Here is a 15,259-nt window from a genome sequence, read left to right on the forward strand (position 1 = left end):
ACTTGTCCCTGGTTTCTATAAGAGCATTGTTTTTAATAAATCCATGTGTCAGGGCAGATATAGCCGACAACTGATAACTTCAAATTCTGTCTTCAACATTAACTGATCCAGATGTTGCACATTTTTTTATCTCCCCACAATATAAAACAACAAAATCTCCATCTCTCTTAATATTTTTCCAGCATCTGGTTAAGTTTACTTATGGCGACGCAGAATCTGATTTGGCCTCATCGCCTTCTCATATAGCACAGCTGGCAGAACCAAATGCCAAGCAGCGAATCCAAAGTGACCGAACTCCCCCCCCCCCAAAAAAAACATTTCCCTTTGCAGAAGCAATTAGATCTGACATTTTAAACCTTAACTATTCTGGAAAGATGTCCGCAGAATAAATACTTCGCCGAATAAGATCATTAGTCAACAGGCTGATGAGGAAAACAGAAGGCGGGAAGAACAACACTGATGTCAGTCCTCGACAAGTGATAAAACATTCGCCTCCTCCCTATAAACGGACACACCTTTGACTCAAGGAGCTTCGGTATGAAGCATTATGCAACACTTTGACGTCTACGGTCATGTAGAATAAAAACAGATGGCAAGAACAAGCTCATATTTAGAAAAAGTGACTTTATTTTTCACAAACTAATGCCTCTTTTCCAAACCCGTTTCACTGTATGTTCAATAGTAGCCATAATTTTGTATTCAAAAACACAAGTTCACATTTTATACCGTGTCACAGTTAATTGCGTTAGCTGTGCTCCCTGAAGAAAGACTATCTACTGCCAGGAAGGAGAGGCAGCACTCTGTACCATGACTGAGGAAAGTCCCTCTTTCCCTCACACTGCACTGAAATTACAGCAGGAGATGAGACATCGACCGTGTCCACTGCTCAGACTCTAATCGAGCTCTCCGCAGTCGGCGATAGTGATCCTCTTGGAGGTTCGCCCAGATCGAGAACCGAAAGACTCCACCTTCTTGATCACGTCCAGTCCCACCGTCACGCTGCCAAAGACAACATGCTTGCCATCCAGCCTAAATGAAGACAGCGAGAGGTTTATTATCACAGCTCCGGACTGTGGGACAACCCATCATGCACCCCGCAGGGTTGGACTCTTGGCTTTCCGTTGGGTGATGCCACTATTTCTGCAAAGATTCTGCCGTTTCAGGTCGTTATTTAAATCCTCACAAATCCTTTTTTTTACTGTCGTGTCAAAGCATTACAAGACTTCACAGCAGGAAGAGATAAAAAACAATCTGAAACAGCATTTTAACAATAACAAAAGAGCACTAAATGGATATTATAAAAAGCTGCGTTCACAAAAGCGGATGTATTTGAAGGTCGGATGGTTTACCAAAGTTTTAATATGCTGTATATTCAAGCGAGGGGCCTCTGACACTCTGGACTATAAATACAGTGGTGGTGAATGTATGTTTGGATCCTGGGGAAGCAAAAACACACAACATGACACATAAAAGTAGATGCTTTCTTTGTCCATGCTGTGCGAGACTCACATTTTGCTAAATGTTTGAAAGTTGGCCAAACTGCACACTGCCAACCCAAGCACTCACAGTATCCTGGCAAAAACCTTGGTTATGTGATATTTTCATATTTATATTAAGTGATCTGTACTTATATGTGGATGCTTTTACACTCGTAGTGTTCAGTCAAAGCCCTAAAAACGGGAGATAAAAAGTATTTGATGAAAAAGGAGAATAATCGGGATTTGTTCAGTTTAGCTCATTGCACAGGGTCTTCACTTTTCCAGACGGATTTGTACAGATGTCAGACTTTATAAGACCAATAACGGTGAAATGTAACAGAACTGCAGTAGTATCAAAACCTGTTAATGTTGTGTTTGACGGCACATACCATTCAGTTTTACCGGTGCAGATGAAGAATTGGGATCCGTTGGTGTTGGGTCCAGCGTTGGCCATAGACAAGATGCCTATAACGAAGCAATTAAAAGGTCGTTACTTTAAATCTTGTAACGTGTTTAAGCCTTAAAAGTAACTCAAGTGATGAGTGAATATTTGTATAACTCTGCCATCTGGTGGCGAAAATGAGTAAGACCAACCATGTGACAATGAGGAACACTAGGCATCTGTTTATTTACATTACAGAATATTTTGTCCTCTTGCAAAGGTACAACAAGGCACCACATGTCTTTTAGATTATTCTTAACATTTAAGTCAACATCTTATATACTTAATCTGTTCCTGGTCTTTGTGCGATTTATTATAATACTATTATAATTACCAGCCTGGTTTCCAATACTTCACTGTAGAAAAGACTTCCTGAAAAACACCAGCTTATCTGTCTGTGACAAATACTGCAGCTTCTCAAGTGTCACATCTTATTATACTCTGTAGTGGTGAAGTCGACTGTCCTAATGCTGCAGTTTGTGCAGCTCTGTCCTGTTTGTCGCCTCAAAGGAAGTACTGAGTTTTGAATTTAGATGGCTGGAATACAAACCGACTTGCCCTGAATGAACGAAAGAAAAACGAGGAGATAATTCTGCAAAATTGATTGTTCGCAGTTGTGTACACAGAGAATGGAGATGATTACCAGGTCCAGTGTGCTTCAGCTTGAAGTTCTCATCAGGGAACTTCCATCCATAGATAGACTTGCCTCCAGTTCCATTGTGGTTAGTGAAATCCCCACCCTAAAAAAAACCATATCTATGTCACTGCACTGTAACAGCTGTGATGCTGGACAACAAAGGGGACACAAAGGAGAAACTACCTGGCACATGAACTGAGGGATCACCCTGTGGAAAGTAGATCCCTTGAAACCGAAGCCGTGCTCCCCTGTGCACAACGCCCTGAAGTTCTCTGCAACAAAGATTTCTGTCAGATTCCCTCTCTGACGATCCACACAGGTCAGTGGTTTCCTCAAGTTAAATGTCGGAACATCAGGGGATCCCAGCGAGAAAATCATATTTTAATGTGCGACTGACTTCAACTAACTAGTCATTTCTTGCAGTATCTTTGTATTTTGAGTGCTGGGTTTCTAAAGTCAAACATTATAATTTGACCAGAATACCCGTAACACTCAGTATTGAATATCTGGTGAAATTCAAAGTACCACATTTAAGACCTTACTTAAGTAAAGGTTTTAGCAGCAAAATGGATTTTAAGTATCAAAAAATAAAAGCACTCAATATGCAGTATTATGATCCCTGTCAGTATTATCAGTACCATTTTATATATATATATATATATATATATATATATATATATATATATATATATATATATATATATATGATGTCATTGGATCAATATTAGTGCTGCATTAATGTACACGTTGCATTTTACTGCTGAACTTGGGGAACGGTTGCACTGATTTGAACTAATTTGTTGGCTAGTTTATTATACAGCAAAGCATCATACTTTATAAGATCATTATGTGTGCAGCTTCGCTGTCCTGTGAGAAACAAATATGATCTCAGAAAAACAGTCGTGTTTTCAGCTTTGAAGACGATGCATTCTCTAAAGCTGTCAGGCAATATTTGCCACTCAGGTGGAGCACAAGTATTTACCTGCGGTCTTTGGCACAACTTCGGCGTTGAGCTGCAAAAAAAAAAAAAATGCCGCAGGGTTAAATCTGTGAACAGTTTGTTCTCTGGAAAACTTCAGACACACTGTCGGTTGTTCAGCAGGTGCCGTTTTCTTAATAAGTCGAAGGCACACATTGAATGGCGCGGTCTCACCTCAAAGGTTACCCTCCCGACAGGCTGGTTGTCTGCAGCAATGTCAAAGTACACCGTCGGGTTCTTGTTGGCTGCTGCAGGGCCGCTGCTGCACATGCGCGCGGTGGTAAACAGCAGCGAACATACCTTTACCCTGTTTGATAAAGTTAACATTTTCCAAAGTAATGCAATTCACCAGTTTGCTCTGGCCGTCAATGAGAAAGTGTCACGCTTACATATGGGGAGACGAGGGGCGGAAGCTTGTCTTACACCACCGGAAGTATACTTTCTCTTAGCAGCGCCGGTTTGAAAACTCGCGAGATTACACGTGATCATGCGTCACCAGCGGCAAACACTTTTGATATGTAGAAATACCATCAACATATAGGTAGCACAAGACAAAAACATAAATATACCTACATAAATGTATTTAATAATATACAAAATACTTTCATAGAATGAAATCACACAACATATCATTTCAGGAGTGCAAATAATTACATTAATTAAAACGTGATACCCATAATCTACACCTGCTTGCATAAACAGCCCGTGGGAGTTAAGCAGGTGTAATCCTTACGATGCAAGTGCACAAAAGACAGGACCACAGTGACATACAGGTATCATCTGAATACATATTTATTAGATAAATATTAGGTTGTCACATCATCTAACTACATACAGTTCTGCAAGACTAAAAATCACAATTAGTTCCTTTTATTTTCTGACCAGTTTAGAATATGAAATGATTGTACATACAATGTACACAATAGAGACAATGGCCACATTGCATGAATCACCTTAGATTGTATGATTTTTCCAACTGCTCATCATATCAAAAAATTGTACAAACTATGGATTTGGTTACAATCTTCTGGACCCGTCCCTCCCACCGCCTTCCTCCCACAATTTTCTTTGTAACCTTTTTTTTCTCTTCCTTTTTTAGTTTAGCACCTCAAGGGTATGTAGGTGACAGACTAGAACACTCAGGCTAAATATTACATGTAAAACAGAGCTGTCCCAGTTCCCCTAACAAAAGAGGTGAAAGCATATTACATAGGGAGAACAAAATGCTGAGAGATACCCACAGACACTAACTAACAAGTTTCATTTTCCATATTCAGCCACTTCCAGTAGAGGGGTTGCAAGCTTTTTATTATTCTGAAGAAACAATGCACATTCCCAGGGAAAATGAATACATTTCTGTTCACATGTCTCTATATTCATTTACATATATACAGGCATCCTTGGGACGTTTGATCTAGCCTTGCCCTCAACATCCTTTCCAGGCCACAATGATGAACGTGCCCTTCCCATTTTTTAATTTTAAATTTTCCTTTTTTAAAAACAACTGTCCCCAGTGAAATGGCCCTATATTGTGATTGTGCCACTACATCTTTGAGGTGCTGCCCTTACACCAAAATTGGCTCACTTGAAAGTGAGAACAAAATGTGAAATGATGATGACGTCCATGGGATCGATCGAAAGTTTCAATTCTGACAGTAAAATATGAAAATGTGGCAGTGTATCGTTAAAAGAGGGATTTTTGATTTGATGTCTCTTTGTGACATAAATATGAAACAACATGTCAGTGTGCTGAACTGGAACAAATAATATTTCTTAAATGACGCATAAAATAATGTTTACATAAAACCAGGGTGGTTAAATCAGCACAATGCTACAGTTGAAAGAAATTGGATTTCTAGCCTTACAGATTAATAAGAAAACCAGTACAAAATAATTTACCAAAAACAAAAAGGGGATAAAAATGTATATGGTCTCATGCTTTTAAAAAAGCCACATTTTCTATAACAAAAATATAAACAATATCATGGATTTCTTTAAAATATAGTTGTGATACCACTGTGTATTGACAATTAGCAACAATTATGATATTCACATAGGTCACTAATTACACTGAAAGCCACATCTTTTTTAAACCATTACTGTTCAGTATCACTGATAAAATGTTAACATAAATTGATGAATAGACAACATTTTAAATAAAATGCAATCGGAGCGTAAAAGAAAATATTGCGTCAAATCGCGCTTGGCATCTGAAAACTAAAACGAGGCAACACAATCACTGTGAGCTGATGTAGGGAAAGGGGGGGGGGGGGGGGGGGGGGCACGTAAAAATGTGACACCTGTCTATAAATGACAGGTGTGAGACAGAGTGCACTGGGAGGAAAGTGACTAGAAAGCACGGCGACCTGCAGGAAATAGCTTATGAGACATTTGGACTGGCCTCCCCACAACAAGGAGGCGAGACAGCTGTCGTATGCTGGTTACAAACAAAGTCAGTGGTTAGATGGGAGTCTGGGAGCATACGTTGTTAGGTCGGACGACTAATGATCAAAGGACAAACATTATCAAGATGATACAAAAATATTCACAATGATATTTACAGTACAATAGCATTTTTTTTTAAAAATAATACATTTGCATACTGAACAGCACTCTTCTCAAAAAGTGAAATTGAAAACAAATGTGGCAAAAGGTCTGCACCAATACTGCTTTAAAAGCCACTTCTTGAACAGCAGTGATGGATAAACTGTATTTGTCCTCCCCTATATCTTTGAAATCAATATTTCTTCCCATCACACTAATAGAAACACACGCACACAATCTCACACACACACACACACACACACACTCACTCATGCACGCACTCGCAATCTTACACAGGACCAAGCAAACACAACACCTCTCCATTCTCATCCCTCTAACTTTGGTGATGTTGAGCAGTTTCCCAAAAGATTTATGGATAGTTAAATTATGCAGCAACAAAAAACAAGAAAACAAACAAACATAATACAGTATATCCAGCAAATACACGATAACTGTATTGCTGATATCAGCATTATCCCTTCAATGTTAGTGTTAAATAAATCATACTAAATCTGACAGAAATCAAAAACAAACGTACAAACAAAAACAAAAAAGAGCCATGAAAAAAGCAACTGATAAAAACCACACTATCTTTTTTTTGTTACCACTTGGAACAGCACTAGACAAGGGCTTGGCACACATGCACTTTGTAGACTACTTTAACAGCACATCATTTAACAGGGAGAGAGATGCATCATTGCAAAATTGCTGACACGAGCGACACCGGGGCTCATGCAGAGCAGACGGCATGGAAGGAGTCATAGCGGGAAGCAATAAACGCAGCAGGATCTATACGGGAACCCAGATCTCTCATATTGTACCGTTCCATTAAAATCACTCCTCTGCACAGGAGGACGATAACTATACAATATGTAGAAGTACAGGTATGCTATTCTTGGTGTGCAATATAAACTTTAGTTTTTTGTTTTAGTGGGGCCAACATCTTCTCTGTTTCACCCCTCAACTGTCAGGACTGAAAAGCAGGTATACCTCTTTTTGACAAAAATATGTATGTATCACAATTGTAGACAAAGTGGAAGCCGATCATTCCCAAAAATCTTTTTAAAATGTTGAGCAAAAAATTATTTAAAAACATTTTTGTCGAGGACAGACATATGCTGATCTAACAGATTTTTATTTTTTCTTCCCTTCGTTAAGACAGATTTTTCATTTCGCATTTCCAGAATCTCTTGTGCTTTTAAATGATGTGTGGCGGACAAAACAGTGCGGCTAACCAGACCAGTCAGGGAATGGAGCTGTGACACCAGGAAGCTGTGGCCTCTCAGTTTGGAATAACAATATGGACGTAGCGCACACTGGCCAGATAGCGCAGGTTTTTAACAGCTATTTTTCTGTTTTATACATTGAACTCCTTTTTTTTCTTCTCGAAAGGAAACAAAACATGAGTACAAAAATGCTACAACACGTTCCTAATGTGCACACATACACACCTGTGTGTGGCGTAAAAAAATAACCGAGTATAGCTGCACAGTTCAAAAGTATCGCCAGGGGCGGGCCCGCATCCCGCCTTGTCTTGGAGTTTTTACCTCTTTCAGTCAATCTGTGCTGGCCAATGAAAACTGTACAAGAGGAAGAAGAGAAAGGGAGTGCATCTTTGTGTTTATCAAGTACTGAGCGACCGCCCTGGGTTCTCGTGGGGAAACTGCAGGCAGTCAGAAAAGTTTATGTGTGTCTGAATTGCCTCAGTTGTTTTCGAAGAGCGATAGAAGGTCATCGTTGCTATTGCTGGGGAGGTCTGGTGGATCCAGGTACGATAACAGCTCATCTGGGTTCGCGAGCTCTGGAAGAAGCTGTAAGGAAGGAAGGAGGGACGGTTTGGTTAGTCATTGAAGTGAACACAGATTATTGAAGAGTAAAATGTTCTGCCGTGTGTCGGGACTCACGTCTAAAGAAGGCTCAGGCATGTCCGACCCTGCTTGGCTGTCCAAACTGCTGGAGGGGTTGAAGGCCAGGTCGCCGTGGGGATGGCTGTTGGGGCCGGGCGGCTGTTGTTGCTGCTGAGGAGGCGGAGCTAGTCGTGACGGCTGAGGAGGCCCACTGTGGTGTAGCTGCTGTCCTGATTGGCTCCCGGGGTGCGAAGATGCATGTAAGCTCTGCAGAGGACCATGCGACTGGTCATTGCCTGCAGAGTGAGGTATCTGCAGGGAGACGGGGGGGGAATCTTCAGACTAACTAATACTCATTTTAATGACTAGACAATAGAGAAAAAGGCCCATCACAATTTTGATGACATCTTCCAATAGCTTGTTCTGTGAGTGAATTCCTAATGGTTTATAGCGTCACAGCTTAGCTTTAAAGGCATAGTCCAACATTTTTGGAAATGCGCTTATTGGCTTTATTACTGAGAGTTAGATGACAAGATAAATACCACTCTCATGTCTGTACAATAAAGATAAAGCAGCCGGTAAGCTTAGCAGCAGTAACATCTTGCCAGGCTCTGTACAAAGTTCCTTTAATTTTCCTTTCCTAGTTGTCATGTCGAAAATGTCTATGTTCATTCTGCATTGTAGTTCACTTCGTGTATCTGCTCTTCCTGCCGAATTAAGCTATCTGAAGCAATAAAAGCTCACACCTGATATATATATAGCTTACAGAGAAATAGTTTAACAGATCAACGAGAAAGCAAAACAGAGAAATGTGCAGCAGAAATGTGAGAAAAAGACAAAGAGAGGCTGAAATGCAGAGTTGATAAACTAAACTCACTGAGTCAGGCATGTTGTGTGAGAGTGGCTTGTCTTGGGTCATCAGGCTGTTGGGCATGTCGGGTGGGTGAGACAGCTGGGGACCGTGCATGAAATCATTCATCGACGTACCACCAGGCGTGCCGTGAGGAAAGTCAAAGTTCCCATGCCCCTGGTAACTGTTGCCTAATACACAAAAAAAAAAAAAACAGTGAATTATTTTACGCTACTTTTGAAGGTGCATCTACCCAACATTTAGACAATGTTTACTGAGGCACGTGAGGTATAATGACTTTGTATCCTACCTTGGCTGCTGTATTCACTGTTGTTGCCCCCTTGCTGAGAAGATAACAACGGGTACGGTGACGGTCCGGGGCCGAGCTGAGCTATCATCTCCATCACATTGGGCATGATCATCTGGCTGGGGCTCATAGTCTTAAACCTCTTGGCCAGCGGTCCATCTGGATCCTCCTTGATGTGGATATCAGATTTAATAGCCACCGGCCGCCAACTACATGTCGGGTCAATGGTCACCTCCTCAAACTCCGAGCTGGTGAAATACAGATGAAAGGTTAAGATACAAGGAAACAAAGAGGGAAAAAAACTATATGCACTGCAAATTTGTTTTGAACTTACTTTTGAATGGCGTTCAAGATTCCCCACATGTACTGGTCCACTTCGAGTCCCTCTAGCAACGCTGTTTTACTGAGGAGAGAAAAGAGACGGTGCTTAAAATGCTGGGGGAGACAATTACGTGGATTACGGTCAAAAGTACAGTCAGGGCAAATACTGTTATGTATTCAAGCTGGAGAAACGTACTTGCATACAGGACATCGCCATGTCCCCCGCTCACAGTTGAGTTGTAAATATGATTCCAAATCAAAACACTGGAAGAGCAAGAAAAAAGTCACACTTGTTAGTCAGTATATTATTTCCAAATCCTTCTTTTCATGTGCCGTTTGACTCTCAGTGTGTTTGTTTATCCCTGCAGTGCTCACCTGTACGTGTTTGCAGTCATGGCCTCTTGCTGGAAGTTGTATTCGCCGGAAGGTGATTGGACATTTGAGGGAAACCTTAATGGCCGTCTGCTCCACGCCGTCTTCGCCGTTGAGCGTTGCGTTCCCCGATGATGCTGCAACGCTGCTGAAGTTCCTCTTAACTTTGAGACAGGAGGAGAGAAATATAATGCGTAAGCAGGGACTCTGATATTAGGGTGCAAAATGTGACTGTGTTTTTTTTTTCATATACCTTTGGTGATGCAGTGCTCTGCAGGCAGAAGCCTCTTCTTCAGTAAGCCCTGGAGGACGGAGCGAACTGAGGGCCTGTGGACAAGCTGCAGCACAAACAAGTGCGACTGCAAGAGGAAACATCAATGTCACAATCACAAACTACTTTTCAACATGTGTATCCAGAGTAAAAAAAAGACCTGACCTTTTGTATTTTGTTCTAAGCTTTAGCATTACATATAATCTGCAGGTAGATCTTTTTTTATATCCGACTTTTATTCATCTGGCAACTACTTTTTGCATCTGGTTTTGTATAAACCTCTTTTTATTAGTTCTACAGATTTGTGTACTCACACAGCAGCAGGCAGTGACTGTGATCTGGATCGTGTTCCTTCCTGGCTGGCATACTTGTTTCAAGTGCAGGGGTTTGTGGGAGGTCTTATTGTCGCCCCGCTCGATGGTGAGCGGTGTGGCGTTTACGCTGACTTGGACAGATGCCGGCCAGTTGGTGTTCATCTGACGGTCTTCGTGGTGGTAGCACTTAAACTGCAGCTCCAGGTCCGATCTGCACAGACAAGCAAAAAAAAAAAGATATTCATTAGTGAGTATTACAGAGTGTCCTGTGGGACATAAAAGACAACCACAGTCGGATGTTTGCATCCTTTCCAACCTCCAAATCAATCCTAAAGCAAACAGACCACCAGTGATGGGAGGCGAAATTTAGATTGATGTCGTCTCACAATGTGGCACCAGAAAGAATTCTCATTGCAAGACTCTTAATAAGCTCCAGATGGTAGAGTGACTTTGGCGTGAGAGGGGAGTAATGGGAATTATAATAATCTAAATCAGAGAAAATTAATGCACGAATGACCTTCTCCAAGTTAGCTGGGAATAGAGGGGGTTTGAATTTTCTTTTTTTTTTAAATAATTCTCAGCGGCAGACAGTACGACTGCCCATCCTTTTCAATCAGCTTGCCAAAGGTTAAGATGACTTGAAGAATACCCATTGGTTCTTTACTTCAGGTCTCTTATGTGTAACGTAATTTCCCTGTTGACCGAGAATCAAATGATCAGTTAAGCCAGAAAGAATAATAGAAGAAATTGAGATTCTTGGAAACCAGGTCTTCGTTTTATGCGGACTGTTAAAAGAGTACAGTGAACTGGGTATAGTTGGGTGTCATCCAAATAACTATGAATGGACACATAATGTCTTTTTCAGTTATTTGGAATGGATGATTCATCATGCACTGTTGTCCTTGTCATGGCTAACCCCAAGTTGTTTGTGCACCAACAAGGCTGGTCAAACCAGGGATTAAAAGTTATTTTTACCGAATTTCAAGAACCTTAACTTCAACCACAGTTCAAGTTCTCTTGCTTCCTCTCTCTCCCATAAAGCCCTTGTTCTCTCTTAATCTTTTGAAAAGCCCCATTACCGAGCCAGAGAATGTTTATTTTGAGAGGTCAGAGCCGGACCAGTTCTTAACTACATGAAATGCCACAGACCTAAAAGGCCTACAATTTCAAATTGTCAAAAGGAGCCCGTTTCTATTGGTAAAAAGACAACTATTCTATTATGAAGCTCTTACAGGAGATACAATAGCTGGGAAGAACATCTAAAAAGATACTGTATGTTGATTCATTGCATGATGTCTTACCTCCACATGAGCGTCTGGTGTACGGAGGGCCGTAAGTGGAAGACGTGGTTGCTGACAGCCAGGTTATGCTCTAGTCTGAAGGGCTCTAGGACCACCCCGTCTCGCACTGGGAACGTTAGGCGCAGCTCCTCGTTGTGGTTGGCTACATTGGTTGAAGAAGAACCACGGTCAGACTATCACAAACTATTAAAGGAATAATCCACTATTAAGATTTCTTTACTGACCTGGAGGGGGAGGGAGAGCGGTGATATTTGGTTTGATGTCAGGAGGGAAGGGTGGCTTCACGTCCTGGTTTGGCGATAGGTATGGAGGGATGTTACTTCCTGGGGTCATCGGAGGGGTGGGGTTGCCTGGCACTGGGGAGTGAGGGTAGTTACCCACCGGTCTGGGCGGCTATATTAAAGACAATCGATTAGTACATCAAATGTTCATAGGACTATAAACAGCACGACCAAGAGAATGATAATGTGATGAAACACAACTGGTACAAAAATGGACTTACCCCATTCATATTACCCTGGCCGTACTGATATCCACTCCCGGAGAAGTTATTTGTTTGGCCATTAAAAGGCGGCTCTTGCTGTAATTTGATGAAACAGATACAACATTATTATTTTCTCAAAAAGCTGCTGACACCTTGCTAAAAGTTTTTTTGGATGATACCCTGCAAATAATTATCGTCTTTTTTTGTGAATAACATTATTACTGCACCTTATAGTACTGGCCCATGGCACCGCTGGGTGGCGGGTATTGGCCCGGCAGCTGCTGTCCTGGCATCCTCTGGCCGGGGTAGTTTGGGGACGGCAGCGGCCTCGAGGGGTTGGGTGTGGGGTACGGCCCCTGCTGGTTCGGGAACTGGCTGTTTGGTCCATACTGCTGCCCACCATAGTTTGGCTGTGGATAAAGGGAGGACATAAATACATTCAACATACAGCAAAAAAGCTAAACCTTGAAGGTGAAAGTGTTGAATTCACATCCACTCACCTCCCCTGGGTACGGCCTTTTCATGCCCTGCATGCCCATGCCCTGAGGCCGGGGTCCTGCATAGCCTTGCTGGGGCATCCTTTGTCCGTGGGCCACAAAAGGCCCCATGCCCTGGCCCCTGGGCTGGTTCATTCCCATGGGGGGTCCGCTCATGTTGGATGCATTCATGCCACTGCCCATGTTCCCAGGGATGGACGAAGGGCCGCGGGGTCCTGGCTGGTTCATGAACTGGCTGTTGTACGCCTGGCTTGGTCCCATCTGGAAAGAGGAACTCATCTGGAAGACAAAATATGTTCAATCAGTTTTCTCTCAATGTAGCAAATTTTGCAAGAGGAAAGAGTCTATTAAAAGTCCAAAAAGACAAAAATGTTCTACCCTCCGAAAAAATGTGTCCCTGTTAGCTTTTGTTATAGCTAAATGTGCTATTTGGCTCCATTACAACTTCAGCGAATTATTCACACTTAGCATTGATTTAGCCTTGTTAACCAATAACCCTAAATCAACTTCTCTCAGCTTTCTTTGCTTGTACTACTGCCTGTATTTCAAAAGCACAGTGAGAGAGGTGCTATCAGTTGTTTGGAGAGTCCTACCGGTCCATATTGGTTCATGTCTTTGTTCTGGGTTTCCTGCATGGCAGCCACAGTCGCTGTGGCAGTGGCGGTGGCTGTGGCGGCAGCCGCAGCAACAGCGGCGGCAGCAGCAGCGGCTGCGGGCTGGGTGTAGTCTGACGGAGGGCGGGAGTGTGGAGGGATGCCCATTCCTCCAGGTCCAGCGTTAGGCCCTCCAGGGTAACTATGACAAAGAGCAACACAATGTAGGAAGTTACCTCTTGCTGGAGGAGTGCAACCATTTTACCTGAGAGAATGAATTCTTTGTAAGCATTTTTAATCATTGCAGCGACAGTTACGAATCAACTGTCCACTTACTTGCCACCAAAGCCTCCTCCTCCGGGGTAGTTGGGTCGTCCGTACATGCCCTGCTGCATGTAGCCCTGGTTGGAGTTGCCCTTGCTGGGGAACTGCTGCTGCGAACCAGGGAACTGAGGAGAGTTCATCCCCGGATTGTTACCAGACATACCCGAGCCCATAGGGTTGCCCCCTGGGTTCATGGGATTGTTGTTGTTCACCATGGGATTCCCCAACACCTGTTGGACACAGACATACAGAGAGATATACAGGTGTAAATGTTGGATGCTGTAACATTAAGACAGAAAAGCTCAAAATCAGAATATAGGTCTATGTGACTGCTGAGAAACCTCCTGCAGTGGCACTGAACAGAAATGCGTTTTCTATCAGATGCAGTCCACTCAAGACACACTTCTACTCTGTTGGTCAGGTATGGGATCTCACCTGGCTCTGCGACGTGTTGGTCACGCCCCAGACGGTAGTAACCACCGACAACGAACCTGGAGGCTGATTGGTGTTCTGTTGCCAGGGGACTGAGTCGTAGGGAAAAGACCCATCTCTGCTGAGGACAGATGAAAACACACCATGTAAGCAAATCAAATGTGCCCTGCGTCACTGCACACATATTTGCCGTGCACGATAGTACAGTCATAGTAAGTATATTTGCATTTGCTGAACGATAGGAAGAGACAAAGGTTTTATTGTTAGGATTGTAAAATAAAAACATGCACTTCCTTTTTGAAATGCACAAACACTGTGTTGTAATTATTAACCACACGTTCTAGGGGTAGTGAGGTGCCGTTTGTCCTTATTGACTGTGCTACAAGCGGTTAGTCTGCCAGTTTGTCCGGCCACTGATCCATAAGGAACACCGGGCTTCATGTGGCGAGGAAGGGCTTTCCCCAAGGGCCTGGTCTGTCTGTTCACACACTTCAACACACACACAAACACACCTCACACACAAGCCAAAAAGCACAGCAGTGTGAAGACTGACCCGTGTGAGAGGACGGGCTTCATGGAGCTCATGGGGGGTTGCATGGGCACTTTTCCCGGAGGCTCGTTTTGCCTGTTCTTCTGGTGACGGAGGAGGAGGAGGCGTCCCAGCTCCTCACACCACGAGGACAGAAGAGCTGGAGAGAGAGCAGAGGAATGAGTGTATCAGTGGACTCCTGTGAGAAATAACAATTGCAAGCGCTTTAAAAAAAACCTGCAGAAACAGATTATGTGAGAAGAGGAGGGCAGACGAAACAACAACTTAGGCACAGAAGCTTCTGGAGGAAAAAGCAATGGCCTGACTGACAACATGATGTGTACGGTCTCTGTCCTGTCTGTGCGAGGTACAAAACAAAATAGGTTTACAGTCTCAGTCCGCGTGACTACGCAACAACATTGAACATTCAGGCATCATATACGATGGAAAATCATAAGAAATGTTAATCAAAACATTTTAAACAAATTGAAAAACAAAAGTCTGAACCTGTTCTGAAATGATCTGCTGAGTAAACGTAAGACCGTATCTAAACAGAAGTTGTGTCCGTTCAGTATTATTTTTTAGTAACTGTTTGTATTAATGAATATATTTCCTTTGGACAAATATAACTTTTACTCTGCTTATGGACTCTTTTATGTTTATTCTACTTAGGAATGAGGCTTTTCACATGTTCAGAGGAGGTTAAATGTATTACTTATATCAATGCTAGCAGCAAG

At 42.5% G+C, this 15,259-nt stretch overlaps 2 protein-coding genes across 2 annotated transcripts in view; both read right to left on the reverse strand.

The window, feature by feature from the left end:
- Nucleotides 1-615: 615 nt before the first annotated feature.
- Nucleotides 616-3,955, reverse strand: LOC306713332 (peptidyl-prolyl cis-trans isomerase A-like). Its single transcript, XM_079182993.1, has 6 exons — nucleotides 3,711-3,955; nucleotides 3,540-3,570; nucleotides 2,741-2,829; nucleotides 2,564-2,660; nucleotides 1,868-1,943; nucleotides 616-1,029 (listed from the first exon to the last, which is right to left on the reverse strand). Exons 1-6 carry the CDS (start codon nucleotides 3,861-3,863, stop codon nucleotides 894-896), a joined length of 582 nt encoding a protein of 193 aa, XP_079039119.1. The 5' UTR covers nucleotides 3,864-3,955; the 3' UTR covers nucleotides 616-893.
- Nucleotides 3,956-4,376: 421 nt separating this feature from the next.
- The window catches only part of LOC306713322 (zinc finger MIZ domain-containing protein 1-like), a 105,193-nt gene continuing 94,310 nt past the window's right edge, over nucleotides 4,377-15,259 (reverse strand). Inside the window, exons 6-23 of the mRNA XM_079182976.1 lie at nucleotides 14,547-14,682; nucleotides 13,997-14,111; nucleotides 13,574-13,791; nucleotides 13,238-13,439; nucleotides 12,648-12,923; nucleotides 12,375-12,557; nucleotides 12,166-12,243; nucleotides 11,888-12,056; nucleotides 11,664-11,805; nucleotides 10,363-10,573; nucleotides 10,031-10,136; nucleotides 9,781-9,941; nucleotides 9,602-9,669; nucleotides 9,419-9,487; nucleotides 9,088-9,332; nucleotides 8,805-8,968; nucleotides 7,985-8,239; nucleotides 4,377-7,891 (exon numbers count right to left, since the gene is read on the reverse strand). Coding sequence (XP_079039102.1) covers nucleotides 7,784-7,891; nucleotides 7,985-8,239; nucleotides 8,805-8,968; nucleotides 9,088-9,332; nucleotides 9,419-9,487; nucleotides 9,602-9,669; nucleotides 9,781-9,941; nucleotides 10,031-10,136; nucleotides 10,363-10,573; nucleotides 11,664-11,805; nucleotides 11,888-12,056; nucleotides 12,166-12,243; nucleotides 12,375-12,557; nucleotides 12,648-12,923; nucleotides 13,238-13,439; nucleotides 13,574-13,791; nucleotides 13,997-14,111; nucleotides 14,547-14,682 — 2,906 coding nt within the window. The 3' untranslated portion in view covers nucleotides 4,377-7,783. The remainder of the gene's footprint in view (nucleotides 7,892-7,984; nucleotides 8,240-8,804; nucleotides 8,969-9,087; nucleotides 9,333-9,418; nucleotides 9,488-9,601; nucleotides 9,670-9,780; nucleotides 9,942-10,030; nucleotides 10,137-10,362; nucleotides 10,574-11,663; nucleotides 11,806-11,887; nucleotides 12,057-12,165; nucleotides 12,244-12,374; nucleotides 12,558-12,647; nucleotides 12,924-13,237; nucleotides 13,440-13,573; nucleotides 13,792-13,996; nucleotides 14,112-14,546; nucleotides 14,683-15,259) is intronic.

Source organism: Pholis gunnellus, assembly GCF_910591455.1.
Source record: "Pholis gunnellus genome assembly, chromosome: 21".
NCBI lineage: Eukaryota > Metazoa > Chordata > Actinopteri > Perciformes > Pholidae > Pholis > Pholis gunnellus.

Coding starts and splice junctions, on each gene's coding strand:
- LOC306713332 (XM_079182993.1), bottom strand. CDS start 3,863: ATGTTAACTTTATCAAACAGGGTAAAGGTATGTTCGCTGCTGTTTACC. Junction 2,661..2,740: donor TCCCTCAGTTCATGTGCCAG/GTAGTTTCTCCT, acceptor GGTTTTTTTTAG/GGTGGGGATTTCACTAACCA. Junction 1,944..2,563: donor GCTGAAGCACACTGGACCTG/GTAATCATCTCC, acceptor GCTTCGTTATAG/GCATCTTGTCTATGGCCAAC.